Genomic DNA, 16,818 nt, shown 5'->3' with positions numbered 1-16,818 from the left:
TCAAAATTTCATAATTATGAAATTATGACCCTGTCCCCATTACTTGCGAACCAATGAAATATTGTTAACACTTTACAATAAGGTTAATATTTAACATTAGTTAACTACCTTAGTTAACATGAATTAAGAATGAAAAATGCTCCTACAGCATTTATTAATCTTAGTTAATGCTAATTTCAATATTTACTAATACATTATCAAAATCAAAGGTTGTATTTGTTAACATTACTTAATACACTGTGAACTAACATAAACAAACAAGGAATAGCTGGGTTTTTATTTACTAACATTAACAAAGATTAATAAATACTGTAACAAATGTATTGCTCATTGTTAGTTCATGTTAGTTAATACATTAACTAATGTTAAGTAATTAACCTTATTAATTAATGTGTTACCGAAAAATGTATAACTGATTGTGTTATTTTTTTGCCAAATAATTAAGTCAGATAAATACCTTAAACTAGTTAAATGTTTTGTTCTTCCCTAATGTTTAAAATATAAAAAAAATTCTCCTCATATTTTGATGGTTTAATTGAACTTGTAGGGTCTTTAAAAACAGGTATCCCCACTTTTGGCCTGACACAAAGAATAAAAAACTATATGACCAAATTCCTAGTAAGATGGATGAGTGCCTATCAATAAATACTTATGTGCACTAATAGTAAAAGCTTAATCACTTGAGATCCACTCAGATGGCAGAGCGCATCGTTTCTGTCCGATTAAAAACACTTCTTCTAACATTCATTTGTCAAGATCACTCTTTTTCTCTTGAAAAAATATTCTAAAAGTAATGGAAAATAACATATACAACAAACAGAATCCTATCAATCCACATCGCAATATTTTAATTGGACTTGCATGGATTTTTGATTTGCATTGTCTCGGCTGGAACGTTCGATTGGTATCTCATGAACAGTACTCAAACGGTTCCAGTCTTTCTCATCCAACAGAAGTTTTTCTGTTAGGTTAGGTACTCAATAGTGGAGTACCCCAGGGATCGATTCTGGCACCCCTACTGTTCTCATTGTACATGCTCTACCCCTAGGATCAATTCTGAGTAGATTTGATGTGTCATACCACTGTTATGCGGATGACACCCAACTCTACATACCTATAAAACATAAACATAACTCTGCATATAAGAGATTACAAGACTGTCTTCATGAACTCAAGCTGCGGCTCACTAACAATTTCATGTTGCTTAATGATGATAAAACCCAAATTATCCAATTTGGTCCAAATACACCTTACCTCCGACGTTAAAAACGTAGGATTTTAGTCTCAAATTGATCAAACAAATGGATGCCACAGTCGGCCCCAGTTTTTACACCTACGTTAGCCAAAGTCAGACCATTTTAAACAGGGATAGCTTTGAAACAGTCATTCACGCTTTTATTTCAACACGACTCGACTACTGTAACCCATTATATGCGGGTTACCTCTCTCTTCCATCTCTCGTCTCCAAATGGTCCGAAACGAGATCACATCACCCCCAATCCTACGTTCTCTCCATTGGTTACCAGTCCGATACAGAACTGATTTTAAATTTTTTATTATTCATTTGTAAATCTCTCAGCAACCAAGCCCCCAAATACCTTTCTGACTTAATTGTCAATCGTGGATCAATCACAAACTTAGGGCAAACCCTAATGTCAAGTCAGCTTTATTTCTATAACGATTGTTTCAAAGCAGCTTTACAGTGATAAACCAGAAAATAGTGTTACTGTTGAAAAATGAGCAATTAGCAGCTCTACGACGGCATTAGACAACGCAGTTAATGTTGATTCAGTTCAGTTCAATAACAGCGACCAAGAATGTATTTAGCAAGAATCGTAGTACGGCAGAAACCTTGTTGTATTTGTTTGCTTTCGTCGAAATGTGACCGATCCTGTAACCCTGAGTTTGTTGAAGTTGTCTGTCTTTCGCCGTATGTAAAAGACTGTCATTGCTGCAGGACATCAGGAGGGCCGTCCAGCGGGCCAACAACTGTAAGAACAACAAGAGGTATATTCATGTGGACAAGCCGCCCACGTGCATGCTGGAGGAGAACAGAAAGTACCGTCTGATCAGCGAGCCCATGGGTCACATCACACCCGAGGTAAGGGGAAGGGTAGGCCGGTGATCCCAGCACACTCAGCAGCGCAGGCTTTGAGGAGAGGTGTGTGTGTGTGTGTGTGTGCAGGACATGCTCTTCACACCTGTCATCGTGGAGGTGAAGGGATACTTCGAGGTCTTCTTTGAGGAGAGTCCTCCTTTCAAACTTTCCTTGACAGACGCCGACTCGGGACAAACTGTGTGGACCGCGACCATCAGAGAGGGTACGGCTTCAGGAACACACACACACACACACCAGTGGCTCTTTTCACACAGCTTGCTGCCAAAATGTCTTTTTTTTATAACTTTATTCAAGATGTTACTCCTGAACTTACAGTGAAAATCATATTTTCCCACTTCAAGCCTGAAGCACCAGGCCAGACCTCCCCAATACTCAACCAGTTTAATGTTACGTGTTAAACTCTCAGCTAAAATGTGACATTATTCACCCCTATAACAGCAAGTTTAGAATGAGGACACAAAGTCTGGTAGTATCACTCAGTGCCTTATGATAAATCCTTTGCAAAAATGACTGATACAGCCTCAACATATGATGTTACGTACCATGTTATCATGATGCCATTCTACTAAAGACTTACTTTTGTGTCAACCACGTAGTCAAAGGTATTATTTTCATGTGTCTCCCTTAAATATGAAGTCAGAAAGATGCTATTATGGGAAACATCACAGGGATGAACAGAGTACAGGTACAAAGATGAATTCTGTATTTGCTCAGAAAAAAAAAATGTGTTGTATTCTACAGTAAACCTCCTGAGAATGACCCTTGACCCCTGTGTGTGTGTGTGTGTGTGTGTGTGTGTGTGTATATAGGTGACTGTAAAGAAGACTAAATCTTATATTGAATGTTTTACAGGAGACTGTGTACATCATCTAGACGAAAACCCCAGAAAGCCAGTGAAAGGTATGGCGTGTGAACGTATGTTTTTAGCACTTTTGGTTCCATTGTCCTGGAGTCAGTGGGTTATTTGAATGGGTTTTTGGTTAAATCCTTGAAATAAGGTCTGTGGGAAATACATTTAGGGCCCTATTTTAACGATCTAAGCACATGGTCTAAAGCGCATGGCTTTTGCTAGTTTAACGACGGGATAAATGGTCGGTACTCCCGGCGCATGGTCTAAAAGGGTTGTCCCTATTCTCATAATGAGTAATGGGTGTGTTTTGGGATTTACGTGCGTCAAACCAATCAGAGTCTCATCTCCCATTCCCTTTAAATGCCAGTTGCGCTCGCGCCGTGGCGGATTCGCTATTTACATGACGGAGTTTGATAGTGGAAGCAGAGCGCAAACGGATCTGCTCGTGCGCGAGGTTAAAGTGCGCTAGCAGAACATCTACGGGACAAGCCGGATTCACCATATCTTTATGTACACAGTAATAATCTTTTACACTGTAATCCTTTTATTTTTAATATTTGGCATGTTTGTGTGCAGCTGCGCGTCTCTGTGTGTGTAATAAGCAGAGTGTGTGTAATAAGCAGAGTGTGCATGCATTGTGGACCCGCCTAAAGGCGCACATTACTAACACGCTCACTAAATAACAAAAAAATTATATTGCGCCATTGACTTTAGACCAGGTTTCAGTCGCTCAATGGCTCAGTCTATTTCAGTTCCTCAAAATAGCAACTCTCCAACAATGCGCCTGAACACACTCCTCATTCTCAGACCAGCAGCCCATGGACACACAGATGAGCACAAATGCTTTTGCTATTTAAAGAATGTGGCGCAGGACGTGAAAATGATAACTGCGTCGGGGTGAAACTAGCAAAACACACTTGTGTCGCGCTTGGCGCTGCATTGCGCCGGGTGTAAGATAGGGGCCTTAATGTCATCAGGCTAAACAGGAAAACTCATCTACTCACTAGTCCGCTTTTACAGCCTTGTTGTGTTTATATTTGCACTCTATCAAACTCTTCAAACAGGGATAAAAAATAAAGACTGAAAGAGTTCTTGAACTCTTTCCCTGCCATTGACGAAAAGTTTTCACTGTTATACGGTAGGGGGCGCTAGTACACATCTAATGAAAGAGTACAGCATCTCCTGATCACGTGATATCATATTCGTGTGTAAAATAACGTGAACATCAAACATAAAACAACATATAAATCTAAACTGCCTAATGTTACTGAATGAAATGTCGACTCAGGACTGAAGCTTTGAGGTGTTGATGGACTCGATCTAAAACATCTGTGTTTCATCATCTCTGAATCTGATCCACATGTAGTCTTTGACAAAAACATGATTTTCTCGTCTTTTTGTTAAAATTTTTGCTTTTTTAATGAAACTTATCCACATTGAAGTGTTGATAATAAAAGAATGCACGAAGCTAGAATAAAAGTTGTTGTCTTGTTTAAAAGCAGAGGCTCTGTTCTTTTGATATGTTGCATGTTCAGATATTCATACAACAAAATATTCTGGGGACCATGAAACTTTTGTGAAAATGCCCGAAAACACTGGCTGGCAACTTTTCTGTTTAATCATCTTCATTTATGAAGACTTTCCCCACCTGTGCAAACACTGAGAGTTGTTGTGGAATATTCAGTCAGTATTTGGTGTTCTCGCCCTCTTTAGGCCGGAAGAGACCCATCAGCACGTCAGAGGAGGATCTCTGCAACAAGCCCAATAAGAAAGCTCATGGCATCGACGAGTCCGGTAGGTGACAGACGTGACTCTCCTTGCTGTGTCTCTGCTGCTGTGTGTTGACTGGCGCTCCGCTGTGTGTCCAGACTGTGCCGGGACGGCCCCGGCCCCGGGCCTGACGGACCAGCAGCTGATGCAGGTGGCCAAGCGCATGGGCAAGGAGTGGAAGATCGTGGCCATCTGCTACCTGGGCCTCAGCAAGCAGGACCTGGAGGAGATGGAGTCCGCGGAGGAGGACGTGACCATGCTGAAGTTCAACATGCTGGAGCGCTGGAGGAGACGGCAGCCCAAGGGGAGCACGGGGATTCAGGAACTACACAAGAGTCTGAAGGACAACGACGACGTGCCTAACGAGGTCATCGCTGTGCTGGAGGGTGGGTAACGGGATCTCCTGTGTTTCAGTGTGGAACCACACGGACAGCAACATAGTGTCGGCCCGGATCCGGCCCACATCCGGTACACATGGATTCCACACGGCTCAGATGTGGGTCGGATCTGAGCCGACACTCAGGGTTCTGAGGTGTCTTTTTAGAGTGTTTCATTGCGGTGCAACGGATCGTGACCCATACGGATCGGCTGCCCACGGTTCTGCACGCATGTGACTTGCGGATTAACTGTCATAGAGTGAAAGTTTGTCATTTGGACGCGTTTTGTCTTGTCAAAATTACACATTCAAACCATTTTAAATGTGGAAGAAGTGGGGGAAATCGGGACTCACGTGTTATCTGTGCGTAGAGAGAGAGAGAGAGACGTGTTTTAGTCAGCACTCGAACAGAATTGATTCCTCTTTCACATTTCCTTGAACGGACACATACACACAAAATTATGTCAAAATACCCGTCTAAATACCCGTCTCGGCAAGTATTCTCTCGGTGTTGTCATAAGTGAACAGTAAAGAAAGAAATATTCTATTTATATAAAGAATACACGGATATTTTAAACTCGGTCTATGCATTCGGTCTTAAAGGAACCGTATGTAAGATTGTGGCCAAAACTGGTACTGCAATCACTTTCAAATGACTGTAGAGCGGTGTATCCCCTCCCCCTCCCCCCTGACTCCAGGTTGCCAGATAGGCTGGCATTTTGTAGCTGTGGTAACTAGAGCAGAGCTGGCAACCCGGATGCTGAAACACTACTGACTTCGTGATTGGTAGATAGGTGGAGGGTGGAGCTTCAGGCCAAAACACAACATGACAACATCAACATCAGTTGAGGGCTGCAACTTATATCCTGGCTGGACTACTGTTGTCAGTGATATAAGTATTTGAAATGAACATGATTTCTTAATGTCTAGTGACATATCAGGGCCATTTTATGATTAACTGAAATACATTTCTTACGTACGGTTCCTTTAAAGGACAAGTTCGGTATTTTACACTTAAAGCCCTGTTTACAGATCGTTTCTGATGAAATAGAACGGTTAAGATTGAAATTTGGACACATGCTGCTGGCCCGAGAATTTTCGGTTTCTGTGGTAGCAGAACTTTAATAAAACAACAAAACACAGCTTCAACAAAGATGAAACTATATTTAATTTCTACAGTGAACAAATACTGTTATTTTACATTTAGGCTTAATTATTCATTTCTGTATCGGAATATTACTGTTAGACCGTAACTTTAACTGAACTTCATCAGTTTGGCTAGCAGTTTCTGATGTGGTATCAGACCTCCACTGGTGTTTCTCACTGGTGCCGAGGTCATAGAGAGATGCTGAAACACATCAGCCAATGATGCTCCTCTAAAGCCCAGGGATGAGGAGAGCGAGTGCGGGAATCAAAGCCACTTCCTCAAATGTGGCCTTCGGTCATGTGACGCCTGTGGGTTTAGTAATCGCTCTTCCTGTTTAAGGCAAGACACCACTAGCAAAAACACTGTTGTTTTAGACACTGGACAATTTTGAGATTTTAGGTAACATGTCTTCTTTCCTATTTGTGGAAAGAAAACATGTTTATTTCATTGCAATTTACTTATTTATTTATTTGTGTCTGTAGATTGCTATTAGAATACAGATGCTGAGTTTCTAAGGTTATCAGTAGTTAACGTATTCACTTACAATGAGCAATACATTTGTTACAGTATTTATTAATCTTGATTAATGTTAGTTAATATAAATCCAGCTGTTCATTGTTCATGTTAGTTCACAGTGCATTAACTAATGTTAGCAAATACAACCTTTGATTTGAATAATGTATTAGTAAATATTGAAATTAGCATTAACTAAGACTGATAAATGCTGTAAGTATTGTTCATTCTTAGTTCATGTTAACTAATGTTAAGTAATGAACCTTACTGTAAAGTGTTACCCTTTTCCCCCACAGAAACACTTACACACACACCAAACTTTACAGATTTATCCCTAGCTATATTCGGAAGGTTTGTTCATATATCATTTGATAGAAAATTTTATTCCCCAAAACATGGTGGACATGTGCTGTATTATTTTTTCTGACTGTTTACAGTATTTTCTGAAAAACTCCCTCAGTAAAAACCTTTAACTCTCATCATGTCAGCAAAATCTAACGAAAAAGTGACTATCCAGATTTCTGTTCTGGAAATGTGTCTAACTGCATATTGATTTAGAAATGACCTCATTTGCACATTTAAACACCATTTCAGTAAACTTGTAATACAAAAATAGTTTTACTGTACTGTGATGAATCAGCTAGGGAAGTGTTTGACCTTATTCACAGTGTTGTTCTTCTTCTGTCCTGCTTAACAACACTTTAATGTCTTTGTGAAGAGTCTCGATGAGAGCAGTTTTCCAGAGTCATGCCAGTTACAGTTACTACAGTAAAATTCTGGAAAAACTAGTGTTTGTTTGTACTAATGTTTGGATGTGAATGTTTTCCAGAGATGCTACGGAATAACTCATGACGCGTGTGGATCTGTGTCAGGAACATCATCTGAAGCACTGATGGAGATGAAGATCTGAGATCTGGTGCTAAACTGAGCTCTGTGGGAACTCGACACAGTTGTATATATATTTTTTAGATATTGTACATATTTTAACGTGTAGAACTCAAGAGTTTGTCTTTGTTGAACTATGAACTGTGATCGTCTGCGTTAGTTTCTGAGAAAACTTGATGTTTGGATCTCAGGTGCGGATATTATGGACCAATAATGTTGCTGATATCATGATATTCATGCACAACACACACTTGAACATATGAATACTTCAGCAAAGGTTTCTCTGTCGTATGAAATGTTTGTTAAATCCCCTGTCACACTTTCTCAGGAGAATCGCTTTATTCTGGTGGAGTTTCCTTTACCTTGGGTGAACTTTCCTTAGATGAATAAATCATGAAAATGACACCAACAGTGGTTTGGTTATTCATTTAGGAGCGACACAGTTATAACTTTTGTCTTTTTTTGTGCCATAATGAAAATATGTGGGGCATTTACAGCTTTCTGGGTATTCTTGACTTGAACAACAGTGTTTCGGTCTAGTTTTCATCCTTCAGTCTTTAATCTGAACATTTCTCTTCAAGACTTCCTTTACTTGTTTTTAGGTATCATGCACACAAACACACAAAAGACATTTTTTGTTACACAAATATTTTTATTATAAATAGTTAATAAATAATGTCATGACTGACAATGTCAATAAATAATGTATCAAAATGAATAAATAGATTAAATAATGAACATAAATATTGAGCATGGAGATATGAATATGTCATCTAGCTTATGAATATGAGTGTGATGCAGTAGTTTCCCGCTGGATGCTGTAGTGGACGACATCACTTCCTGTGGTCTCCGGAGCTGATGTACGCGAGCGCTCTGTTCATGGTGATGGCGCGCACGTGGAAGCCCTTCAGTGTTTTACACAGAGACACGCGGTCTTCGAAGGACGAGTCGCTCCACACGAGCCACTGCCAGCAGAGAGAGAGAGAGAGAGAGTGTGTTCAGGGCTTCACATTCACACACACACATGTATCAGAAGGAGGAGTGACTGCGTCACACGTCACTTTGGCGGGTTGACTTTTATATATAATACATTTTTCACTTGTAGTTTTTTAAAAAGGCATCTGAAGTAATAAATGCGATGTAGTTTGTCAGAAATATAGGTTTTTTGATACAGAAATATCTGAAACGCTTCCAATACTCATTTCCCAGACACAAACCCGCCTCCACTCACTCACTCACTCGCTTCATTATTCCGGATGAATATTGTTGCTGTCAGAGGGCTTGATTTTCAGTGTGGGATTGTGTGTGTTGTGCATAATTTTACTTAGCACAATGAATCATAATTTTACTCCCGCAGGTTTTATGCTCAAACCCGGCACATGAAGCCGCCTCTCAGGACTAAAGTGAGATGAATTCGTTGCTTATTGCGCTTAAACAGTCAAATACACACAAAACCATGTCAAAATGCCGGTCTTGGCGAGGATTCACGTGAACACAGTTAAGTTTAAAGTGAAATAAACAGGTGAGAAGGAAAACGCATGTGAATCAGTGTATTGGATCCGTGCATTCGGTCTTAAAGGGACAGCAGCCTAATATTCCTGCAGCAAAATGATGAGATAATTTAAGAAATATCTATATAGCAGATTTTCCGCATGGTATTGATGTGTCCAGTGAAAAGCACTCGCCACAGAGACCGGAGAGGAAGAGTTAAGAGTTCACACTCACCTCAGGAGACTCTCCATCAGCGGCGGCTCCGTTTGCTTTCAAGCACTTCAGAACAAGCAGAAGTGTGTGTTATTACAGTCTTCATCACATACAGATGACAAATCCACCAATTGCGTGTTATAAAGTCAGAATTGTGAGATATAAACTATTCTAAAAAAAAATTTGTGAGATTCTCAATTGTGAGAAAAGATGTCAGAATTGCGAGATATAAACTTGTAATTATGTGATATAAAGTCAGAATTGTGTGATAAAAAGTCACAATCTGACTTTATAAGACGCAATTGCAACTTTATATCACGCAATTCTGAGAAATAAAGTCAGAATTGCGAGATGTAAACTCGCAAGTGTGAGATAAAAAGTTGGAATTATCTTTTAAAATGTTTTATTCTGTGGCGGAAACAAGCCTCCATAGATATGGGATTATTGTCCTGACGGCTGACAGTAATAGTGTGTGGAGATTCTCACCTGCATGAGTTCAGAGGTGGCCGTCGTGACCGGACGCAGATCGTCAGAGTCTCTGGACTTGTAGTTGTTCAGCAGAATCTCATAGTAGTGCAGATCTCTTGCGATGTTCCTCAAACACTCCGTCTGAGAAGAAAACAGCAGCGCATCAGAGACCCGACTCACAGTACACACACACACACACACCAACCGTATGAAGCATCCCAGCAGACTCACCGCACTGAAGGAGGAGCTCGTCTGGCCGGAGCAGGACAGGACCTGAGATCAGGAGAACTTACAGTGTTAATACACCAGTTACACACACACACACACACACACACACACACACACACACACACACACACACACACACACGACCTGAGATCAGGAGAACTTACAGTGTTAATACACCAGTTACACACACACACACACACACACACACACACACACACACACACACACACACACACACACACACACACACACACACACACACACACAGGACCTGAGATCAGGAGAACTTACAGTGTTAATACACCAGTTACACACACACACACACACACACACACACACACACACACACACACACACACACACACACACACACAGGACCTGAGATCAGGAGAGCTTACAGCGTTAATACACCAGTTACACACACACACTCACGCACACACACACGGTCGTAACAGACCTGGTCAAGCTCAAACACTATGATCAGATGTACTCTTATGTAATGATGAACACAGTCTAGCATTAATAAGGAAATGATGCAGTTTTTATGTGGCGAACCTTGAAATTCTCAATTACTGAAATAATAATAGTTGAGATTTGCCTCCAGAACCTTTGGCTTTTAACTCTTGGCTGAAGTTTAAGCTGTTTTTCATGAAGTTGCTGCTGTCATGAGACTCATGGAAGAGACACATCTCCAGGTCACTGAGTTCAGAAGTAATCAGCTAAAGCGTGTGTGTGTGTGTGTGTGTGTGTGTGTGTGTGTGTGTGTGTGTGTGTGTGTGTGTGTGTGTGTGTGTGTGTGTGAATCCTCACATCATCCGAGGCGCTGGGCTGACAGACAGAGCTGGTCTGAGTGTGAGGAATCATCTGAGCCTCCAGATCAGTGCAGTTAAACCCAGCGAACAGACCCTGATGATCCATCTTCCCGTCCTGCGCTCAACACACACACACACACACACACACACACACACACACACACACACACACACACACACACACACACACACACACACACACACACGACATCAGACACATTCACAATATTAGCGTCTCTGTTCAAAAGTTCTTCAAATTAAACATGTATGCATATATTTCTAACATATGTCTTCAATCCTGTTTCCGTAAAATCCCTTGAACAAGCCAACAACACAGTGACATCATCCTCTCAGTGACATCATCCTCGTGACATCATCCTCTCAGTGACATCATCCTCTCAGTGACATCACTTCAGAGGGAAAACAGCGAAACAAACATCAGCGTTTTCAACAGAATTCTGGGATGTTGATGATCTTCCAGTGGATGTTGTCTGACGTTAGACTCGAGTCGCACATTTATACACATCAGATCAAACACACACACACACACACACACACACACACACACACACACACACACACACACACACACACACACACACACACACACACACACACACACACACACACACACACACACACACAATATCATTATTAATAAACACACACTGCATCTGAACAGTGAAGAACATCTGGGCTCCACTGAGAGCTGTTCAGAGATCAGTCTTTGGGAACACTACTTAAAGCCCTCGTGTATGATGCATTATAACAGTGTATTTAATGTAGTAACTCATTATAATGCAGCATATGGTCTTATGAATAACTGTAACCACATTATAATACATTATAATGCAGCGTATGGTCTTATGAACAACTGTAACCACAGTTATAATACATTATAATACAGCGTATGGTCTTATGAACAACTGTACCCACAGTTATAATACATTATAATGCAGCGTATGGTCTTATGAATAACAATAACCACAGTTATAATACATTATAATGCAGCGTATGGTCTTATGAACAACTGTACCCACAGTTATAATACATTATAATGCAGCGTATGGTCTTATGAATAACTGTAACCACAGTTATAATACATTATAATGCAGCGTATGGTCTTATGAATAACTGTAACCACATTATAATACATTATAATGCAGCGTGTGGTCTTATGAATAACAATAACCACAGTTATAATACATTATAATGCAGCGTATGGTCTTATGAACAACTGTACCCACAGTTATAATACATTATAATGCAGCGTATGGTCTTATGAATAACAATAACCACAGTTATAATACATTATAATGCGGCGTATGGTCTTATGAATAACTGTAACCACAGTTATAATACATTATAATGCAGCGTATGGTCTTATGAATAACTGTAACCACAGTTATAATACATTATAATGCAGCGTATGGTCTTATGAATAACTGTAACCACAGTTATAATACATTATAATGCAGCGTATGGTCTTATGAATAACAATAACCACAGTTATAATACATTATAATGCGGCGTATGGTCTTATGAATAACTGTACCCACAGTTATAATACATTATAATGCAGCGTATGGTCTTATGAATAACAATAACCACAGTTATAATACATTATAATGCAGCGTATGGTCTTATGAACAACTGTACCCACAGTTATAATACATTATAATGCAGCGTATGGTCTTATGAATAACTGTAACCACAGTTATAATACATTATAATGCAGCGTATGGTCTTATGAATAACTGTAACCACAGTTATAATACATTATAATGCAGCGTATGGTCTTATGAATAACAATAACCACAGTTATAATACATTATAATGCGGCGTATGGTCTTATGAATAACTGTAACCACAGTTATAATACATTATAATGCAGCGTATGGTCTTATGAATAACTGTAACCACAGTTATAATACATTATAATGCAGCGTATGGTCTTATGAATAACAATAACCACATTTATAATACATTATAATGCAGCGTATGGTCTTATGAATAACTGTAACCACATTATAATACATTATAATGCAGCGTATGGTCTTATGAATAACAATAACCACAGTTATAATACATTATAATGCAGCGTATGGTCTTATGAATAACTGTAACCACATTATAATACATTATAATGCAGCGTATGGTCTTATGAATAACTGTAACCACAGTTATAATACATTATAATGCAGCGTATGGTCTTATGAATAACTGTAACCACATTATAATACATTATAATGCAGCGTATGGTCTTATGAATAACTGTAACCACAGTTATAATACATTATAATGCAGCGTATGGTCTTATGAATAACAATAACCACAGTTATAATACATTATAATGCGGCGTATGGTCTTATGAATAACTGTAACCACAGTTATAATACATTATAATGCAGCGTATGGTCTTATGAATAACACTAACCACAGTTATAATACATTATAATGCAGCGTATGGTCTTATGAATAACTGTAACCACAGTTATAATACATTATAATGCAGCGTATGGTCTTATGAACAACTGTAACCACAGTTATAATACATTATAATGCAGCGTATGGTCTTATGAATAACACTAACCACAGTTATAATACATTATAATGCAGCGTATGGTCTTATGAATAACTAACCACAGTTATAATACATTATAATGCAGCGTATGGTCTTATGAACAACTGTAACCACAGTTATAATACATTATAATTCTTATCTACATGCGTTCAGAAAGATTATAAACACATGACAAACAACCAATTTCAGAATCTGCAAATATTATAATGCATAATTACAGTTATTTATGAAAAGATATAATGTATTATAATGTACATTTACATAAGTGTTACCCACTCTTTTTTTCTTGGTGTCAAAGAAACTTTTTTTTGTTTTACTACAAGTAATGGAAGTTTCTTTGACTTCAGTGTGATGAACGTACCTTCTCCATGATGTGTGTGAGGCTGGAGAGCAGAGATCTGGCAGAGCTGGAGCACGGACACGAGTGTGTGTTCAGAGGAACCGGAGAACCCAGCGCAAGCGCCACAACTACACATAACACAGCGCCTGCACACACACACACACACACACACACACACACACACACACACACACACACACACACACACACACACACACACACACACACACACACACACACACACACACACACACACACACACACACACACACACACACACACACACACACACACACACACACAGCATCAGACACAGCTCCTCAACACATCACATCACTAATCTCTGCCCATCAGTAATGGCATTATCTATCAGAGACGTCAGAGCTACTCACAGATCTTCATGGTGTGTGTCGTCAGGTCAGAGTGTGTGTTCTAGTAAGAGTGTGATGGCTTTATACTGTACTCACGGATGATGAGGGGAATCCCTCAGTGATGCTCAATAAAACCCTCTGCTACACACACACACACACACACACACACAGAGAGAGAGAGTTTTTCTTTTGGTTTGTTGTTGTGCTGAAACTGGAATACACACACTTGCACGCATCATCACGGTGACCTCAGCAAATAACTGCATCACACACACTCCTGTTTTCACTTCATTCAAAAGTCACAACCACAAAACCCAATCTTCAACACGTCTCCTCAATAACACACTTCACACCAGTAATGGTGTTCTCGTGTTGAGTGTCGTCTCGTCTCACTCTTCTTCTCACTCTTCTTCTCACTCTTCTTCATACGCGTGTATTGTGATGTTTTTTCCAGAAATGTGGTGAACTTACAGAATTTATTTTTGTCGCAATAATGTGTAAAGACAGTCATACGCGCTCTCAAATAGAATATGATACATAAATCTACTTGATCTGTAGGAGTTGACAAATTTCCAATGTGAAACATGATTCATTTACAAGATGGCACATAATTCAGACGGCAGGGAGAAAAGCCACTTCTGAAATGACTTCATTTCTGGAAATTATTGTCACTGAAATGTTTGTGGATAAAAAACAAAAAACAAAAATGTACAGTAAATAACGTCTGAACGGTTCAAAACGTGATGTGAAAGTTTAATCGTGTTAACAGTCAATCGATATCACTTTACTATAGTTAGCATGAACTAAAAATGAACTGCACGTATACAGCATTTATTAATCTTTGTCAATGTTCATTTCAACATTTACTAATACTTTATTAAAATCTTGGGTTACACTTTATTTTACAGTGTCATTGTTACATGTAGTTACTATAGTAATAACAGTAAATTATGCATAATTACATGTAACTAACCCTCAACCAAACCCTAACCCTATAGTAAATACATGTAGTTAATTAATATTACTCAGTACTTAAATATATAATTACACTGTAACAACGACACCTTAAAATAAAGTGTAACCCAAGATTTGTATAAAATATTAGTAAATGTTGAAATGAACATTAACAAAGATTAATAAATGCTGTATACGTGCAGTTCATTATTAGTTCATGCTAACTTATGGGTAACACTTTATAATAACGGCACGCTATTAATCATTAGTTAAGCATTAGTAAACAGTTCATTCATCATTTATAAAGCATTAATAGACATTAATAAGCAGTTTATAAATGCTTTGTTCTTGATTTATAAGCATATCATCTATAATGTGTTTAATAATTGTATTTTCATACTTTATTAATGATCATTTTATCATTTCTAAATGTTGTCAGTGGTTCATAAGATCACTTAGAAAGTGTGAGTAAATGATTAATAAACTGTTTAAATAAATATTAGTTTTCAGACATACAGTAATAGTTATTAGTGTGTTAATAAATTCTGTATTAGCAGGGAGTTATAAAGCATTTAGTAGTGGTCAGTTCACTATGTGTGTGAGCTCATCTAAAGTGAGGACTAGTTATGCCTTATAAAGCGTTTATAAAGGAGATTTACATTTACTCACTTTCTAAGTGATCTTATGAATCAATGACACGACCTAGTTTGTAAATAATGGTAAATAATGTAACTGGTTTGTAAATAATGCTATTCATTTAGAAATGATAAATTGATCATTAATAAAGTATGAAAATACAATTATTAAACACATTATAGATATGCTTATAAATCAAGAATACAGCATTTATAACTGTATTTATAAACTGCTTATTAATGTCTATTAATGCTTTATAAATGATGAATTAACTGTGTAGTAATGCTTAACTAATGATTAATAGCGTGCAGTTATTATAAATTGTTACCCATCAGGTTTATTCTACATCATTCATCATAAATCATAAAGACGATCCAGCACGCCACAGTCTATGAAACCAAGTTTTATTTTTCTTATTTTATACATATCTGTACATAAGCATCTCCCTCAAATAAAGAATCTGAATACAATAGAATGAAAATGATATTAACACACTTATTATTATTCAAATGACTCGTGTCAGAATCAACATTCACCAAATGTTGAAAACCGGTCGGAGTGAACGTTACCGAAAGCTACAGGTGGACTACAAGGCAGGCGCTCCTCCTCACGCACGTCCACCGCTCCGATCGGAGCGCGGCGCCTGGCTCTCCTCACGCACATCCACCGCTCCGATCGGAGCGCGGCGCCTGGCTCTCCTCACGCACATCCACCGCTCCGATCGGAGCGCGGCGCCTGGCTCTCCTCACGCACGTCCACCGCTCCGATCGGAGCGCGGCGCCTGGCTCTCCTCACGCACATCCACCGCTCCGATCGGAGCGCGGCGCCTGGCTCTCCTCACGCACGTCCACCGCTCCGATCGGAGCGCGGCGCCTGGCTCTCCTCACGCACATCCACCGCTCCGATCGGAGCGCGGCGCCTGGCTCTCCTCACGCACGTCCACCGCTCCGATCGGAGCGCGGCGCCTGGCTCTCCTCACGCACGTCCACCGCTCCGATCGGAGCGCGGCGCCTGGCTCTCCTCACGCACGTCCACCGCTCCGATCGGAGCGCGGCGCCTGG

At 39.4% G+C, this 16,818-nt stretch overlaps 3 protein-coding genes across 8 annotated transcripts in view; 1 reads left to right on the top strand and 2 right to left on the bottom strand.

The window, feature by feature from the left end:
• The first annotated feature begins 430 nt into the window (after window positions 1-430).
• On the top strand, window positions 431-8,063 carry LOC309505733 (uncharacterized protein). The gene is made up of 6 exons (XM_082179206.1): window positions 431-2,101; window positions 2,186-2,321; window positions 2,972-3,019; window positions 4,683-4,763; window positions 4,838-5,125; window positions 7,605-8,063. Exons 1-6 carry the CDS (start codon window positions 2,039-2,041, stop codon window positions 7,625-7,627), a joined length of 639 nt encoding a protein of 212 aa, XP_082035332.1. The 5' UTR covers window positions 431-2,038; the 3' UTR covers window positions 7,628-8,063.
• Window positions 8,064-8,217: 154 nt separating this feature from the next.
• il12a (interleukin 12a) lies at window positions 8,218-15,356 on the bottom strand. 3 transcript variants are annotated; one of them, XM_082179209.1, is made up of 7 exons: window positions 14,061-15,356; window positions 13,818-13,942; window positions 10,871-10,987; window positions 10,064-10,105; window positions 9,851-9,973; window positions 9,386-9,430; window positions 8,218-8,625 (listed from the first exon to the last, which is right to left on the bottom strand). In XM_082179209.1, the coding sequence occupies exons 1-7, from the start codon at window positions 14,101-14,103 to the stop codon at window positions 8,494-8,496; spliced, it is 627 nt and encodes a 208-aa protein (XP_082035335.1). In that variant the 5' UTR covers window positions 14,104-15,356; the 3' UTR covers window positions 8,218-8,493. The 3 variants fall into 3 exon arrangements, with proteins under 3 accessions (XP_082035335.1, XP_082035336.1, XP_082035337.1); XM_082179210.1 differs by having other exon boundaries at window positions 14,067-15,354; XM_082179211.1 differs by having other exon boundaries at window positions 14,189-15,350.
• Window positions 15,357-16,145: 789 nt separating this feature from the next.
• schip1 (schwannomin interacting protein 1) overlaps window positions 16,146-16,818 on the bottom strand; it is a 51,972-nt gene continuing 51,299 nt past the window's right edge. For all 4 annotated transcript variants that reach the window (XM_082179181.1, XM_082179184.1, XM_082179182.1 and 1 more), the window contains one exon: window positions 16,146-16,818. This exon is cut by the window's right edge and continues 732 nt beyond it. The gene's annotated coding sequence lies outside the window, so the exon portion shown is untranslated.

This window comes from Leuciscus leuciscus (genome assembly GCF_965113295.1).
Source record: "Leuciscus leuciscus genome assembly, chromosome: 9".
Classification (NCBI taxonomy): domain Eukaryota; kingdom Metazoa; phylum Chordata; class Actinopteri; order Cypriniformes; family Leuciscidae; genus Leuciscus; species Leuciscus leuciscus.
Note: the sequence above shows the minus strand (reverse complement) of the source record. Positions and strands in the feature narration are given on the sequence as shown.

Excerpts from the sequence above, each read along its gene's own strand:
- LOC309505733 (XM_082179206.1), top strand. The coding sequence starts at position 2,039 with ATGCTGGAGGAGAACAGAAAGTACCGTCTGATCAGCGAGCCCATGGGT. Across the intron at positions 2,322-2,971 it reads GACCGCGACCATCAGAGAGG|GAGACTGTGTACATCATCTA; the intron begins GTACGGCTTCAG and ends AATGTTTTACAG. Across the intron at positions 5,126-7,604 it reads GGTCATCGCTGTGCTGGAGG|AGATGCTACGGAATAACTCA; the intron begins GTGGGTAACGGG and ends AATGTTTTCCAG.
- il12a (XM_082179209.1), bottom strand. The coding sequence starts at position 14,103 with ATGCTGTGTGTGTGTGTGTGTGTGTGTGTGTGTGTGTGTGTGT. Across the intron at positions 10,106-10,870 it reads AGCCCAGCGCCTCGGATGAT|GTCCTGTCCTGCTCCGGCCA; the intron begins GTGAGGATTCAC and ends TCCTGATCTCAG. Across the intron at positions 9,431-9,850 it reads CCACCTCTGAACTCATGCAG|TGCTTGAAAGCAAACGGAGC; the intron begins GTGAGAATCTCC and ends CTTGTTCTGAAG.